Source organism: Epinephelus moara, chromosome 7 (genome assembly GCF_006386435.1).
Source record: "Epinephelus moara isolate mb chromosome 7, YSFRI_EMoa_1.0, whole genome shotgun sequence".
Lineage (NCBI taxonomy): Eukaryota > Metazoa > Chordata > Actinopteri > Perciformes > Serranidae > Epinephelus > Epinephelus moara.
In genome coordinates, this window is record NC_065512.1 from 31,353,645 (window position 1) to 31,369,225 (window position 15,581).

A 15,581-nucleotide genomic window follows, 5' to 3' on the forward strand; every position below is an offset into this window, starting at 1 on the left:
GGTACTCGGAGGTCCTCACAGAGGAGCGGACAGTGTGGCAGGGCACGCCCACCAGGTCCAGATCTCCGTTTGCTCAGGCAGCAGAGCCACACAGTGTGTGTCACTCCTCCTGTTGTCGTCCTGTTGTGTCCTCCTCGTGTAGTGTGTTTTGGTGGACAGGAACTGTTTTTCAAAGTGGCACAAATAATTTGTGTAAAATCACGTAGAAGAAAAACAAGCACTCTCAAAATAAATCCCCTAGAAAGGTGCACGGCCAAAAACAGTGTCAAACACAGACATTTCAACAGAAGAAGACTTTCTGTCGAAACGTCTGTGTTTCTGGTACTGCCACCCAAGTTGGTTTATTAAATTTACCAAAAGGACATTTGTGAGTGCTGGCATTTTTCCCTTTGACAAATAATTTGTGTGGCATCTGATTGTTTTGTAAATAGGCTAGTTGTTCAAAAACGCCTGAGGCATTGCTTGCATTTTAATGTAAATAGTTATATATATAACGTTGTTGTTTGCTAAATTAGGACATATGTTTTTGAAGTTTACAATTTAAATTTTTATTCTAAGTTACAAAAATGGTTCATTAGACATGTTTGTGGTTTTCACAGTAAAAAAGCAAACTTTTTCCTACTCGGATTTTATGTTTTTTGTGTGATTTTAGGTCCAGTGTGTTAATACAGTATGTCAAAATGAAAAAATAACTGTAAAGTCACACAGGTGAGATTGCGTGAAATTTAAAGGTAAAATGAAAAGTAGTCAAAAACGGCCAATTACCCCCTAGACCCCATAGGGTTAAGAGATGTTTTAGATCTCACCCCACCCTCGATCACTGATGACACTGACGTACAGCCTGGACCACCACGCAGGGTCTTACATCGTATCTCAGAAAATGGTCAAAATCACAGAGCTCATGAAGGTCCTTCACCAGTAATCTCCCCAAGAACATCAACACCAAAAAGAAACAGGGCTTCTGCATCCACGCTTAGAGCCAAACTCAAAAAAGAAAAAAAAAAAAAAATCCTTGGAAATGAAAGACAGAGAAATAGACAGGCTTAGAAAGCAAATAAAGCGAATGAAAATGAGAAAGGAAGAAACTAAAACAAGGAATAAGCCTACAACAGTCCATTCATCCATCAATAGGAGACAACTGATGGGAAGTGCCATAAGAACCTTCTTTCATCATGATGATGTATCCACGACTGTGAATGGGAAAGCAGGAGAGATCAGGCGAAGTGAGCAGGTGTTCCGGAGAGGGTCTCTCTGTGACACTATAGAGAACCTTCACAAACGTTTTCTGATGGAGGATCCAAGCAGGAAGATTTCTCGTGCTCAGCTTTTCAAGTGCCGCCCTTTCTGGATCTCTAGTCCAACACTATTGGACAGGGAAACGTGTGCATGTAAAATTCATGAGAATTTTTAGGGTAAAATAAAGAAGTTACACCAACTGGGATTTGCAGGTGTATCATCTTGTTCAGATGTGGTTGATTTTGTGGTGTGTGAGAGAGGGAACATGGATTGCATATACAGGCGATGCAAAGATTGCAAAAGCAAGTCATTCTCCCCAATGCTGGATCCAAATACAAAACACAACATAGTCCAGTGGAAGGAGTGGGTGAGCAGGTCCACACCCATCACTAAAAAAGGGGAAAATGGATCAACTGTTGAAATAGCGGTCAAGACAACCAGCCTTGAAAAATGCTCTGCCTCCATTGAGAAGCTTGTGAGTCTTACTGAAGAATCGCTTCCTTGCTTCTGTAAACATACATACAACATTAAACATTAATTTGAGCATATCCAGATCTTGAAGTCAAACCTGCAGGAGGATGAAGCTGTAGTTCATGTAGACTACAGTGACAATTACAACTGTAAATGGAACAAGGAGATCCAGGAGGTCCACTTTGGAGGATCACACAGACAGGTGACACTCCACACAGGGGTGCTCTATCTGAGTGGAGGAAGACTAGAATCATCTTCTTCGGTGGCAGACTGCCTCAGACATGATGCTGCTGCAACATGGGCACACCTAGACCCAGTTTTAGAGCACCTCCAAAGTCACTGCCCTGCTGTCACCAAGGTCCACTTCCTGTCTGATGGGCCTACCTCACAGTACAGGAACAAAACTGCCTTCTACCTGGCTTCAACTGTGCCATTCCTCAAAGGTTTCAGTAACATTACTTGGAACTTCACTGAGGCCTCACATGGAGGCACCTGATAGTGTTGGAGGTGCTCTGAAGAACCTTGCCGATCGGATTGTGGCACGTGGGACTGATATACCGGACATGAGAGCACTCATCACAAATCTGAAACAGCATTCTGGTGTGAGAATATTTGAAGTCACAGAGGAGGAGATTCTCAAAAGCTCTGAGTTGAAGTCACAGAGGAGGAGATTCTCAAAAGCTCTGAGTTGTTTCCTCCCTCACTCAAACCTGTGCCTGGCACAATGAGCGTGCACCAGGTAAGTTCTCACTATGCTTCATTGCTCGTCATTTTTGTGTCTTGCCTCAAATTTGGGCAAAGTGCTCAAAAAACATCTGAATTGCATGAAATGGCATTTCAATGAGTTTCAATGAGTTTTATCTTTTTCATGTTCAATTGTCAAAATGTTAATGTCATTTATGTCATGTCCTGTTGACCTTTTCCATTAGATGAAATGAAATCATTCACATTACCGCAACATGTGATCTCATCCTCCGCAATGGACATTTCATTACCGTTACGGATGAAAATGAACTGATATTTTCATATTTCTATTCTTCAGAGAAATTTATTTGTTCATTTATTATATTATGTTCCTTAACTGTGCTCCACATGTGTTTTCTGGAAACCATTTCTTGTTAACAAAGAAATAATTTGAAAAATTTGGCTCTAAAATACCTTTAGCATATCAGTAATGAGAGTTACTACTTTTTAAATGTGATTAAAAATATATAAAACAATACTACTGATGCACTGTGCTGTTCATTCAATGTGCTCATTTATGTAAATGTGAAAAATTCAGTAAAAATCTTTTTTTAATTAATGGTCTGCTTTCTCCATATCGGTAATGAGAATTATTCTAGATCATGCTGGTATGAAATTGGAATAAAATTGAATGAAATTGTTTTCCTGTATAACTTTTATCAAAAGATAAAAGTTCACATTCTACTTTAGTCACTAGAGTTAAAAAATCTGCCAAATTAGGTTAATTATATTTTGATGTTACTGTGATACAGTTCATGAGAATCACCCTTTAACGTTTTGTCATTTTAAATCTAATTGCAAATCTCAACATTTTCATACAGGGTTCTTGCACCATTTTAAAAGTAAAATTTAATGCTTTTTAAGACCTTTTTAAGACCTCAAACAACATAATTTAAGACCCAAAAATAATATATAAATATAAATTTATTGACTTTATGCAGATAGTAACAGTACTGGTTATGTGCTCTATTCAAGTCAGTCTATGGTCACTGTGGTCTTTCTGTGTGTGTGGCCTATAAATTTAATGGTAAATTTTGCAAATTATTAAACTAATGATTTTCTATAGGTTTACTAACTGGTAAAATCATATATTTTGTGCTAAAATACAACATATCTAATACAACAACAACATAGCTTGATTCTGCATCTCTATTTACAGCTCATTAACCCTTAAATGAATGTTTACTGTTGCTGTGGCAACAAGTGACAGACTAATTAGCAGCTAGATTTGCCCAACCGTCAACAACAACCCATAAAACCACAATTCGGCATATTTACACATAATAATAGATTATAAGAAAAATTATATATTATAAGATAGTTCGCCTATCAGCCCCGACTTGGAGTTGAGGACGCCATCATCTACCTGCTCAACCGTGTCTACGCCCATTTGGATAAGCCGGCGAGCACTGTGAGGGTCANGGATTGGGAGCACTGAGCACCAGGGGAGTGTTGGTGTTTACACCGCTAGTATAGGAGCTCTGGACCGCATTAACGTTGCTCAATTTTACACCATACTTAAGGGTCATTCTCACTGCCGCGATACGGAAATGCGGGACGTATTTGCGGAATATTTGCGTAGCGCTTTTCCGTGCTCAAACCATACACACAGGCACGGTACGGATGCGGTGCGAAATTTCGCATTGTTGTGTTCCAAGTCCGCGCTGCGTGAACGGGTGTGGGTGAACATGGACGAGAGTAGCAGCAGCAGCAGCAGCGAGCTAGTAAGCTAACGTTTAACAAGCGTCAACATCAACTTTCTTTAGCACTTACCACTCTCACCGCAGCCACCAAGCTGGACAATGGACTGCCAGACGTCCTTTAATTCATTGTTCATAAAATCTTTTATCAAAAAGGACGGGGTGCTGTGAAACAAGGTTTATCAACCTTTCTCCCATACTGTCCTGCCTGACTGGATTTCGGACTATAAACAAACAATGTCATTGGCCCAGTTGTGTAGTTCCGCCGGCGAATTCCATGGGGGGTCAAAGTCTGGGTGGAAACTTTTTTCACCGCATGAAAGTTCCACCCCGGTGTGCAAACTTCCATAAGAACCCATGAAATCAACTTTTATATTTTTCCGCGAGAATAATCCACACAGATATTCGCCCTCAGTGAGAATGGACTTTTAGTATGAATAATATATGTGATTTCAAACACAATCGTAACGTTACTTACACTGACATGACCCAAGATGTCCTCGGCTCTGGAGTGACCCATGAACTCCGACCCATAGTAACGGGAGATGACATGATGTGTGCCAGTCTCATCAGTAGTCCAGAACCGCAAATGAAGGTCCATTTGTTTGCTCTTTGTCGTTTCATTCATGCTTTCGTCAAACAGGACAACATATGGCTTCTAACTCACGCTGCGCGATAGCTCCTTTTTGATGAATGAAGCAATACCATATTTGGCGACATATGCAGTTTTATTTTCACCACAGGTGAATGACTTGGGAAGCTGGGAATCGGGGAACATGGCAGCAAAGATGTCTCGTATGTCCTCGTTAGATCTTAACAAATTGTGCCTCACCACAGAATGCAGAACCCACAGTACCTCTGCCTTTTGGGTGTCTGGCGGTGAAATGAATCTCGTCATAGCCGACTGAGAGGTGGTGTCTGAACTTGTAACGTCTTTCGGTCACGCTGCAAACAATGCAGGGATTAGCCTGGCCCCGCTATTGCTAACTGCTGCCATGTACCGCTGGTGGTTTACTCCTTTCATGTGAGACTTGACGGCTTTGAGCCCCATGGTCCCTAAAGAAAAAGTCTTCTTACAAATGTGCACATTGCCTCGTTGTTTGCCAGTGCCAACCACCTCCTAAATACGTCCTCCTCCATCCACTTCGCGTTAAATTTACATTTCCCCATCTCTGCATCTTCAACCGCTCACCTCGATATCCGCGAAATGGCAGGGCGCTGGCCGACGTCAGCGTCTGTAGCAGACGTACCACAAAACAGCTATTAATCGCGGAGACTCATTTACGACACCGTACCATATAGGCACCATACTAAATTAATCACAAAATACACACTATTATATGTTTTACGGTGGGCCACTGTGCTTTCCCATCGGCATTAAATGCACCGGCTGAAAATTTAATACCTACAACAAATTTACGGTAAATTTAAGACAATTTAAGACCTTAATTACCCGGATTTTAATTTAAGACATTTTAAGACTTTTTAAGGACCCGCGGGAACCCTGTCATAGTTAGAATAAATTGATGGCAAGCTCATACATTATTCATGACATTGCACAGACTTTAAGATTATAACAAAAAAAAAAACAAAAACAAAAAAACAACAGGATTTTGGTGCCAACCTGACCCAATTCTAGCCTCTCAAGCCTAAACTTGGCAGGTTGGGTTGGGCCCAATCAGGTTCAGGCAGAGAATCACAGCTCTAGTTGAGGTCACAATGAAAGCCGTGTTCGGCAAGGGGGGTAAGAGGGAGCTATTGGTCACTTTACACCCCTGGCCAGGACACTGTATAAATTTCAAACAATTCACACATTTCGCCAAACTTATTCATCCTATGTCATGTGTTTCATTGCACCTTACACACCTATTTGGCATCCCGGCTAGTGTGATGCCATTGCTAGGTGGTCTTCTGTAAAATGTGAGTTTATCTTATCTCCTGACTTCTACTTAAAATAAAGATTTATAGTGAATGGTAAAACCTTAGAACCATTGCCATCCTAACTTCATATGAACCTTATCAAATATGAACATCTTAATGATAAAATATATATATCTTTAGGTTTTATGCATCATATTCATTGCTCGCACAGTAGATTGCTGCACACTGGGGAAAAGAGAAAATCTCCTTCTAAACAGTGATTGGCTGTTGTGAATTCCCAGCTCATCTGTTGCTGTAGTCTGACAAGATATTAATAACAGTGAGATGAGGAATACTCCCTGTGTTAAGGATCCATCTGACTATGATGGATAATGTGTCTCTAATAACACTGTTTGCTCTTTCAGGTTTAAATGAGACAATGAACCACCGAGCTGTTCTCTTCTCCCTTACTTTACTGTGTTACCTTTTCATTTTGCTGGTAAATGTTACTCTTATTGTGATCATCATCTTGGATAAAAACCTGCATGAACCAATGTATATTCTATTGTGTATGTTTTGCATGAATGGGCTTTATGGGACAGCAGGTTTCTACCCCAAGTTCCTCTGGGATCTGCTTTCTCCTGTTCATGTTATCTCTTATGCTGGATGCCATGTTCAGGCTCTGGTAATGTATTCATTTGCCTGCAGTGATCTGTCTATTCTTGCAGTCATGGCGTATGACAGATATGCGGCTATATGTCGACCCCTGGAGTACCACTCTGTTATGTCAAAGCAAAGACTCTCAACGTTAGTGTGTTTCTCCTGGTTAGCACCTTTTTGCATCATAGGGACAAATATTATTCTGACATCTAGATTAAAGTTATGCAGCTCATTTATCGCCAGACTTTTCTGTGTGAACTGGATTATTGTTTCACTTGCCTGTTTCCCAGCTGACACTATTGTTAACAACATAGTTGCATACATTACAATAATCATTTATGTGTTTCATGGTGTTTTTATTGTTTGGTCCTATATGTATCTCATCAAAACATGTGTGAATTCAACAGAAAACAGGGCAAAGTTCATGCAAACATGTGTGCCACATTTAACCTCCTTGCTCATTTTTCTTGGGACTATTCTGTTGGATATAATGCATATACGATATGGTTCAAAAGACTTGCCTCAAACTCTTCAAAACTTCATTGCAGTAGAATTTCTTATCATACCTCCAATTATGAATCCTCTCATTTATGGTTTTAAATTGACCAAAATTCGAAACAGAGTTCTGAGCGTTATTACTTTTAAGATGAAATGATCTTTGTCTGAGATGATAAGGAAACTCCAAGGCCTCTAACATTTCACATATATTATGTTTTTGTATATGAATTCCTGTACCTTGAAGTGTGGACTGTGGATAGGGCTTCGTTTGTGCATATTTACTTCCTCTGCTTTTAGCTAATGGTCCAGACAAATGTTATTTTTGTAAAACTTATTCTAGTGTCTGAGATGATCCTTGTAAATCAAATTGTTAGCACTTAATATCTTTGCACTTTGCTTTTGAACACACTTTGAATAGTCACTTGCCTATTTGCCTCATTGCAGTTAGGAATAAAATTAATGTAAATATAAATCCAGAAACCCATTCTCATTATCCTTTTTTTAGCGCACTTTTCAGTGACTTTGCTTTTGAGAAGGTACATGTACAATTGAAAAGAAATGACAGACATGACACAAAAAGAAAGAATGACTGATTATAATGTAATATTCAGCCTGTAAGATACGAAACAGGTAAACATGCTATCTGTAACAAATGACAAATGTAGCCTCTATGATAGGAAGGTCAAAGGCAGAGAAATAACCTGTATCACTTTTTATCTAAATTTTTAGGTAAACTCCTGTAAGCTTCAGCTGTGATGGGCACTGTCTTTTCTCTCTCCCACTAGCAACACTAAGGAAAAACAAAAATATTTTTAAGGCATCATTGGCTCTTAAGTTATTGCATTACAAAGGCATTATTTCATGAGCCACTTTGAACTTTATAGAATAGATTACCTTTAAAATAATGGTCCCAGGTTGTGGCAGTGGCATTGCTGTTGGTTTTAACAATTAATTAAAGCAAAATTATGGGCAAGAATTTCTACACTTTTTAAGTCCTCAGTTTTTAAGATGTCAGGGTGAGACCCAATATTCTTTGTGTTGTTCATCATTACCTAAATCCAACATCCTCTTTTTACTGGTTTTCAAAGTTTTAATTTAATACCATTTTATCTTCTAGTATTAAATTATTAGTTTCACTGGGAAATTAATATTTTTAGCAGCTTTGATGGAGACTCTGACAGGTCAGATGAAAGACCTGAAGTGTTTTACATCATCAATCTAATATTTGTCCAAATTTGCCTGATACTCAGAGAAAATAGTGTTTGCTCTGTCAATTATTGCAGTGCTGGCTTACCTTCTACCTTGCAAATCTAAGATGCCCTTTTCAGCTTTGCTGACTCACTAAAAGTGTATTTTTCCATGTTGAAACTGCTGTTTCTATTTGACATTTGCATTACTGCATTTCAGCTCAAAGGAGAAAGTGATTTAATTGTTTACCTTGGAAAACACTTGAATAGAGTACGCGGTCGACCACGGAGAGCTATGCGCACACCGCTTGATGACGAAATTTGCATCAACGCGTTCTAGCGCACAAGTGTGCACACGCACACACGGAAAGTATAATTTCGGCTTTAGAGTGACACTACCATCTCCCAGCAGTCATCAGTTAAAGACAGCTGTTGGAGCCATAATATAGTTTTTGTTTATTTTATCCTTACAAACACAAAGTAGATATAAATATACACATGCAGTTATGAAACTAAACACAGGGTGGCGTAACAATGTGTGAAGTGCATATAGATAATCGCCAGGTCATGGAAATCAAGTGTGAAACGGGAAGCAAACATTTTTTGACCATGTCAGAAGGCATGTTGAAAAGCATGACGTATTGGCGTGTAAAACTGAATTTGCTGAATGGAATAATGATTGCATATGGACAATGCTATCGCCTTTCTGTGTTACAGTGACAATGTGTATATTGTATCGAGAATAAATGGATTGCCAAATCCAAAGAGATGAAGCGCACTGGATATTGGTTTACCATTAGCCCAGAACACGCGTCCAGAACAAATTCAACTGTTCGCCCCTCAGTGGCTTGTTTAGACATTTTGTTTTGTTAAATAGTCCCTACGACAATATTACTTTAATTTTTCTCTGTCATTTTTATTTCTTTCAAATAAAAATCTAAATCATTATTTGCAGCGGGGTGGAAGATAACATTCTCTTACATTGTGCCCTTGATTCTCTATCGTATAGAGATTATCTCCCCCCCCAGAAGTTATATCATAACTATGGGAATTATCCCCATCTGGGGTAACTGACGTGGAAAATTAATCTTAAGACAAACCACTTTACGTGGCTGGCATGCGCCAGGCTATAAAAGCCCCAACTTGCACATGCACCCACTGATTAACACTGACTGGAATGGGTACCGAGCAGCCTTGAGTCTGGGGAGATAATCTCCTCACTCAGAGAACCAAGGTTACAATGTAACCGAACATTCTCTATTATATCGAGATAATCTCCCCACCCAATAGTTATGGGATCCCTTTAAGACACACTGCGAGAGGCCCCTGGAGAAAAAGCAGATGCAGGTCCACAAGCGCCCCTCGTGTTGAGTGTGCCCACGCTCCCACCGGTACTGGCATGCCAGCCCCCTGTAAGCCTGCCGAATTGTCTCCACAACCCAAAGAGACAGCCTAGCCTTTGACATTGGCTGGCCCTTAAAGCAGACAAAGAGTTGGTCTGTCTTTCTAAACGCTGCAGTGCGCCGGATATACACCTTCAGGGTGTACACACCAGCGTCATCAGTAAACGACAACAGCTCTTATCCACTGACAGAGCATGCAGTTCCCCCACTCTTTTGGTTGATGTCACTGCCAAGAGAAAAACCACTTTAAGAGACAGCCACATAATTCTGACTGACTCCAAAGGCTCAAAAAGTTCCTGCTGCAGGGCAACCGCCTGACCCAGGTTCCACGGTGGAATGGCTGGCCTCCTGGTGCTTAGTACAAGCCTCTGCGCACCCTTCAGGAACTGAGAGATGAGGCTGCAGCCACCATCTGCAAACCTATAATCCCCTGTACGAGCAGTCTTGATAGCTGCCACCATGCCTCTAAGAGTTGAAGGTGATTTTCCTGCCTCAGACAGCCCCTGCAGGTACCAGAGCACCTCTTGGGCTGCACATGTCAGTGCATCGATCTGGTTAGTTGTGTACCATGATGTAAAGAGCTCCCAGCTCCCAGTGTCCAGGTCCACAGCCTGTGTGCTATTCTGCAGAGGTTTGGGGTGCCGAGTCCTCCTTGCCACATTTCATACGGCAGGCGTAAACTCAACGTGCTTAAAAGCAAGTAAAAATCATATAAAAAAAATATATAACATTACAAATGTAAAACAAATACGATAAAACATAAAATAAGATGTTTCGTATAAAACATAAAAATATATAAGACAGTATAAAAAATAAGACGGTGAGACCTCCGGTTGGGCGAGCGAGGCGATGGCGGCGTAGGAAAACGGGCTCCCGACATTTTGAGTTAAAAGTTACCCACTACAACTTGAATAGTTTTAAAACTTTCAGTACAGGTCGTCCTAGCATTGTGGGTCTCAAGGATGCCTAAATTAAAGCCAAAAAAGTCAACGCAGTCGGTGTTACTTGAGCGAGACGAAGTTAGCCAGGAGCCCCCGGCTAGCAGCATAATGGAGGACAACGACATGCAATCGGACAATGACGAGGAGCTGGTGGAAGAAGCGGGCCTGGGTCTTATATTGAAAGAACTGAGGGAGTTTAGGAGAGACAGCAGTCAGCAGCTGAAAGAGATTCGAGAGGAAATAAACAAAACTAACAAAAGAATTGAGGAGGCTGAAAAAAGGATCGACACCGCTGAAACTCACAGCTCCTCCCACAAGTTATCAACAACCCCTCCCATGGTGGAGGGCCGCTGAAACCAAAAAGGTTCCGCCAATATGTCTACCCTACGAGGCGGAAAATTGGGCACCTCGGATCAACTCGCCGATCCGGCTCTGTGTATCTAAACGCTCGCAGCTTGCCGGCAAAATGGCCCAACATTCGCCGAAAATCTGACAGTGTAAAAGGGGCTATTGTCCATTCACCCCCTACTGAAACTATATGGAGGCGGGGGAACACCCTGATGGGCCTCTGTCCCCCACCACTGGACCCGCCAACTTAGGGCACTTAGCTGGCTGCAGGCCCTGAGAAGGGGCTGGTGGACGTCTGCCAAATCAATGGCAATGGGCTTCCCTTTGCCTAGTAGACATGCAGAAGCAGTTCATGCATGAAGCCGGATTATCACGAGCAGCCACTGCATGCTCAATTCCCAAACATATCACACAGTAGTCATGGCCATCCTCTACTGGCATATTAACATTACAGCACACACAAGAAGGGCAGAGTTTTCTTAGAATCATATGAGAATGGCACATTTAAGAGTTTTTGTCTCTGGTGGAATTCACTTACATTTTAGTGTGCCATCAGCTTATTACTAGCATTTTAACCTAAACAAAGAAAAGCGTAAAATTTCCAGAAATGTAAGTGTTGCTTTAACCGCATGATACACCAGGGCTCGAAACTGCGACCATTTTGGAAGCATACGCGACCAAAATTTCATCTGTGTGACCTCAAAATATAATTGGGAGCACTGGTGCGACTGTAAATAATTCTTCTGGTGTGACTATTTTTGACACAAGAGCAAACGGCTGCACTGAAAGCTTTTATTGAGAAAAAAAAAAAAAAACAATGTGTTTGCTGTCCTTCCTACAGGGTTTGGTAAAAGTTTAATTTACCAACTGGCTCCGTTGATCGGGAAAAAGATGGGACTCAGTGAAAACCCAGTGGCTATTGTTGTTTCTCCGCTAGTTGCTCTCATGGCGGAGCAGGTCAGGGAAGCTACCAAGCTGGGAATCACAGCCATGCAACTCAAGTCCACAGTGAGGAGGAAATCCGCAAAGACGGCAACACTCTTTCCCAGACATCATCACAGCTAATCTCCGCTGCAGCATGCTGATCTGTTTACAGTGGCGTTGTGCTAGCCTATGTCACACGTTTCGTTTATTCTGATTGGTCTTCCGTCTTTCCAATTGCGTAAAGAGGCACTCGGGAATAGAGGAAATGTACAGTCCGTGCCCAGACCCAATCGCATTTTGCGAATTGGGTCTGATGATGACAGTCATCATCAGTATTATCATCATCTAAGGTTTCTCTTTCATTCACAGTGGTGTTGAGTGGTTCAGTGGTGTTTTTTCTAAAAATGTCTTCAACTGAAAAAGTTGTTAATGATAAGTGTACTATACACATACAATGTAATGTATACAGTATAATGTCAACTTTTTGTTGCAATAAAAAAAAAAATCGATTACACTGTTGGTGCTTCTTACATTATGGTGGGTGCTCCCAAAATTTTGCTGGTGCTCCTAACTTTTTGAAGTTAGGAGCACCAGTGCTACCATGTAAAAAAGTTAATTTCAAGCTCTGTACACACTTATCAGCCATGGAATAACATTAAACCACAAATACATAATGCAACAACATAATATTCATTAACACAAAACAAAACAAGTGGCCACCCTTTAACTTTCCTATGTCTCTTAAAACTAATAAAATAAAATAATACTCAGGGTTTAATAAACTCTGTTATGGTACCATGTCGTTGGCGAGCATGACGGAGCTCATTTAAATCCTCAAGAGAAGTATTTTCTCACTGAGTACTCACTGATCCTTGAGAAACTCAGAGACTGTTAGCAGCAGTTTTCTCAAAATCCTCTGTCCAGCAGTAAGGTGTGAGATGAGGTGGAAAAACGTCCTGGAGGCAGGTCCATGTTCCAACAGCAGGTTCCTGGCAGCAGCTGAAGTATTGAGCACCCTCTACAGCAACAGCAGCACGTGGCAGTAGCCTGCAGGCATGCATGCAGCATGTAGGCACCGAGGCACCCTATCCAGAAATTCACAACACTAATAAATTTCCAATCTTTTATCATAAATGTCCAAATCATTGACAATCCACATGTAATACTCACTAAAAAACGTGGCGCAAAATACAGTATGTCTCCCACACACACTCAGTCTTCTCTTCCCAGCTAGCCAGGGCAAAGCTAACTAGCAATAGCTCTCAGCAGACAATGGCTTGCCGAAGTTTAGTAAACTTACTGGCTGAAACAGCTCCAAACACGGCTCACGCTTCCTTTTTGTACCAAGTGCCACACAGATAAAACCTCCGTTTTTTTATGTTCATTAACAGCATAAACAGTTTAAACTAGCTCTTGACATCTCTCTGTTTTTCTTCCCGTTTCTTGCCACTAATCACTGAGCCCCGTTATTTTTTTATTTGTCCCACCCCCCTCTCAGAATCCTGGCTGGCACTGATTGGCTAATTAACAGATTGACACCTTTACCTTTAGAGGAAACGACATGAGACGTTCATAGACTATCAGAACAGAGGACATTTCAATATCCTTCCAAATAAAATACCAAATATAAATTTCTCCATAATAATGCAAACTTACTTCACACCAGCAGTAATTTAACATACACTATTTCAAGATATACTGCATATTTGTTAACGAAACACATATTTAAAGAATGAAACGTAAAAAAATGTAGCAGGGTCCTACATTTGGAAATCCATGATGAGCTCTTTGGTCTTCTTGATGTCAATGGTTGTTGTCAGACCATCACACTGCCAGGTGCTGGACCTTCTCCCTGTAGGCAGACTCGTTGTTGTTGATGAGGCCAACCACTAGTCCTTTTCAAACAGGAATTGTGCAAATTTGCAGGAACACCCGATCAGTCTTCATTCAGCATTGGCAGTATAAAAGCAAAATGGGGAGTGCAGCAAAATGCCGCCTACCTACTTTTGTTTATACAGAATGTGTCTTTTTCAGGGCAATGGGGGGCATGAGCTAGTAACAAAATGCGTAGCTCAGTGTGTGACGTAAACAGTGACGTGGGAGGGAAGCCGTGGCTGGTCAATTCCTTCCTTGTCTCCCCAGTTGCTCATCTTTACAGTGTCTGTCAGGTTTGCATTCTCCTCTTGCTACTAGCTGCTGGCTAATTCCTGCTTTCAGCTGTTTTCTGTTTATCCATCGCACGTGCGGCCTCATCAACAGCACAACCCCTACGAGGCGGCAAATTGGGCACCTCGGATCAACTCCCCAATCCGGCTCTGTGTGTCTAAACGCTCGCAGCTTGCCAGCAAAACGGCCCAACATTCGCAGAAAATCTGGCAGTGTAAAAGGGGCTACTGTTACGTTGTCAGGCATGCCATGTGCCATGTGTGGCTCCTTGCATTTTGAAAAGCTGATAGAGGGCAGCCTTAAAATCACAATGGCTGAGGGAAGTAAAGACTGTCCTTTACCTCAACAACTGCCTTGTTTGCATCCCCTCATTTTGGAAGGCAGAATAGAGAACATTCAGGGTTCTTGCTCATATCCAGGCATTAGATATGTCGGTGAATAGAGAAAAGGATTTGCTTCATCAAACATAATAGACCACCTTCATCAGCTTGTCTCTGGATTCAGTCTCAATGGGTCTGCGCATGACTGTGGCACAAAAAGAGAGAATTCAATGCCTACTACAGTCTTTACTTCTTGGGGCAAGTTTGACTGTCCAGATGTGGCTCGACTGCTAGAGATGCTAACAGCAGCCTCAGCAACCACTGAATATTTCTGTTATCAGTTTAGATGCGCCATGCCACACCAAGCTGCGCCAGAGATGCACCTTTTCTGGAGTAGGTCCAAAAACCAGGGCCGTCCGCTCTAAAGTGAATAGCGATGACATCTCACCATCCGCAGCCAACCCCCAACTACCCTGCTTCTGAAAAAAGCCTTGTGTGTTACAAGACTACACGACCAGAGGGGAGAGGCATGTGAGTTCAACTCTCAGTATTTTTGTAGCCTCTAACTGAATCTTTGTGATTTGGAGTTTAGTTTCTCTCCTGCGTCCAGTAGCGGATCCTGATATGGGCCGAATGGGCGTTTGACCAGTGCAGCACTTTGTCACAACGTGTGGGGGGCGGCAGGAGTGGGTTCGGCCCACTTGACATGCTGCTGTGTTGTGCTATAGCCTATTTAAGTGCTGGAATTTGTTATTTACGTGACAACGCAACACAGGCTCCGCTCCATACACTGGGTCTCATTCATGAAACGTGAGCTGTTCGCAGACGGAAATTTACGTGCATGTCCGCATTCATCAATATTTTAGTATCTACTCCTGCTCCTGACCACTCGTAGTGCTTGTGTAAATTTAGTAAAGCACATAAATATTGCTTGTCACTATTGGAAAATACAATTTTAATTTGTATTGCGCTCTGTTATGTACACAATACACAGATGCCTTTGAAACACGTAATCTAAACATGACAAAATATTAAAAATATAACACATTTAGTTAAATTAGTTGGCAATTAGCAGGTTTAAGATCCAGATTAGGTTCATGATTGTGAATTATCTATGTAAATC

At 41.5% G+C, this 15,581-nt stretch overlaps 1 protein-coding gene across 1 annotated transcript; it reads left to right on the forward strand.

Moving 5' to 3' along the window:
- Positions 1–6,393: 6,393 nt before the first annotated feature.
- Positions 6,394–7,326, forward strand: LOC126393099 (olfactory receptor 13-like). Its single transcript, XM_050048963.1, has one exon. It carries the CDS (start codon positions 6,394–6,396, stop codon positions 7,324–7,326), a length of 933 nt encoding a protein of 310 aa, XP_049904920.1.
- Positions 7,327–15,581: the final 8,255 nt, after the last annotated feature.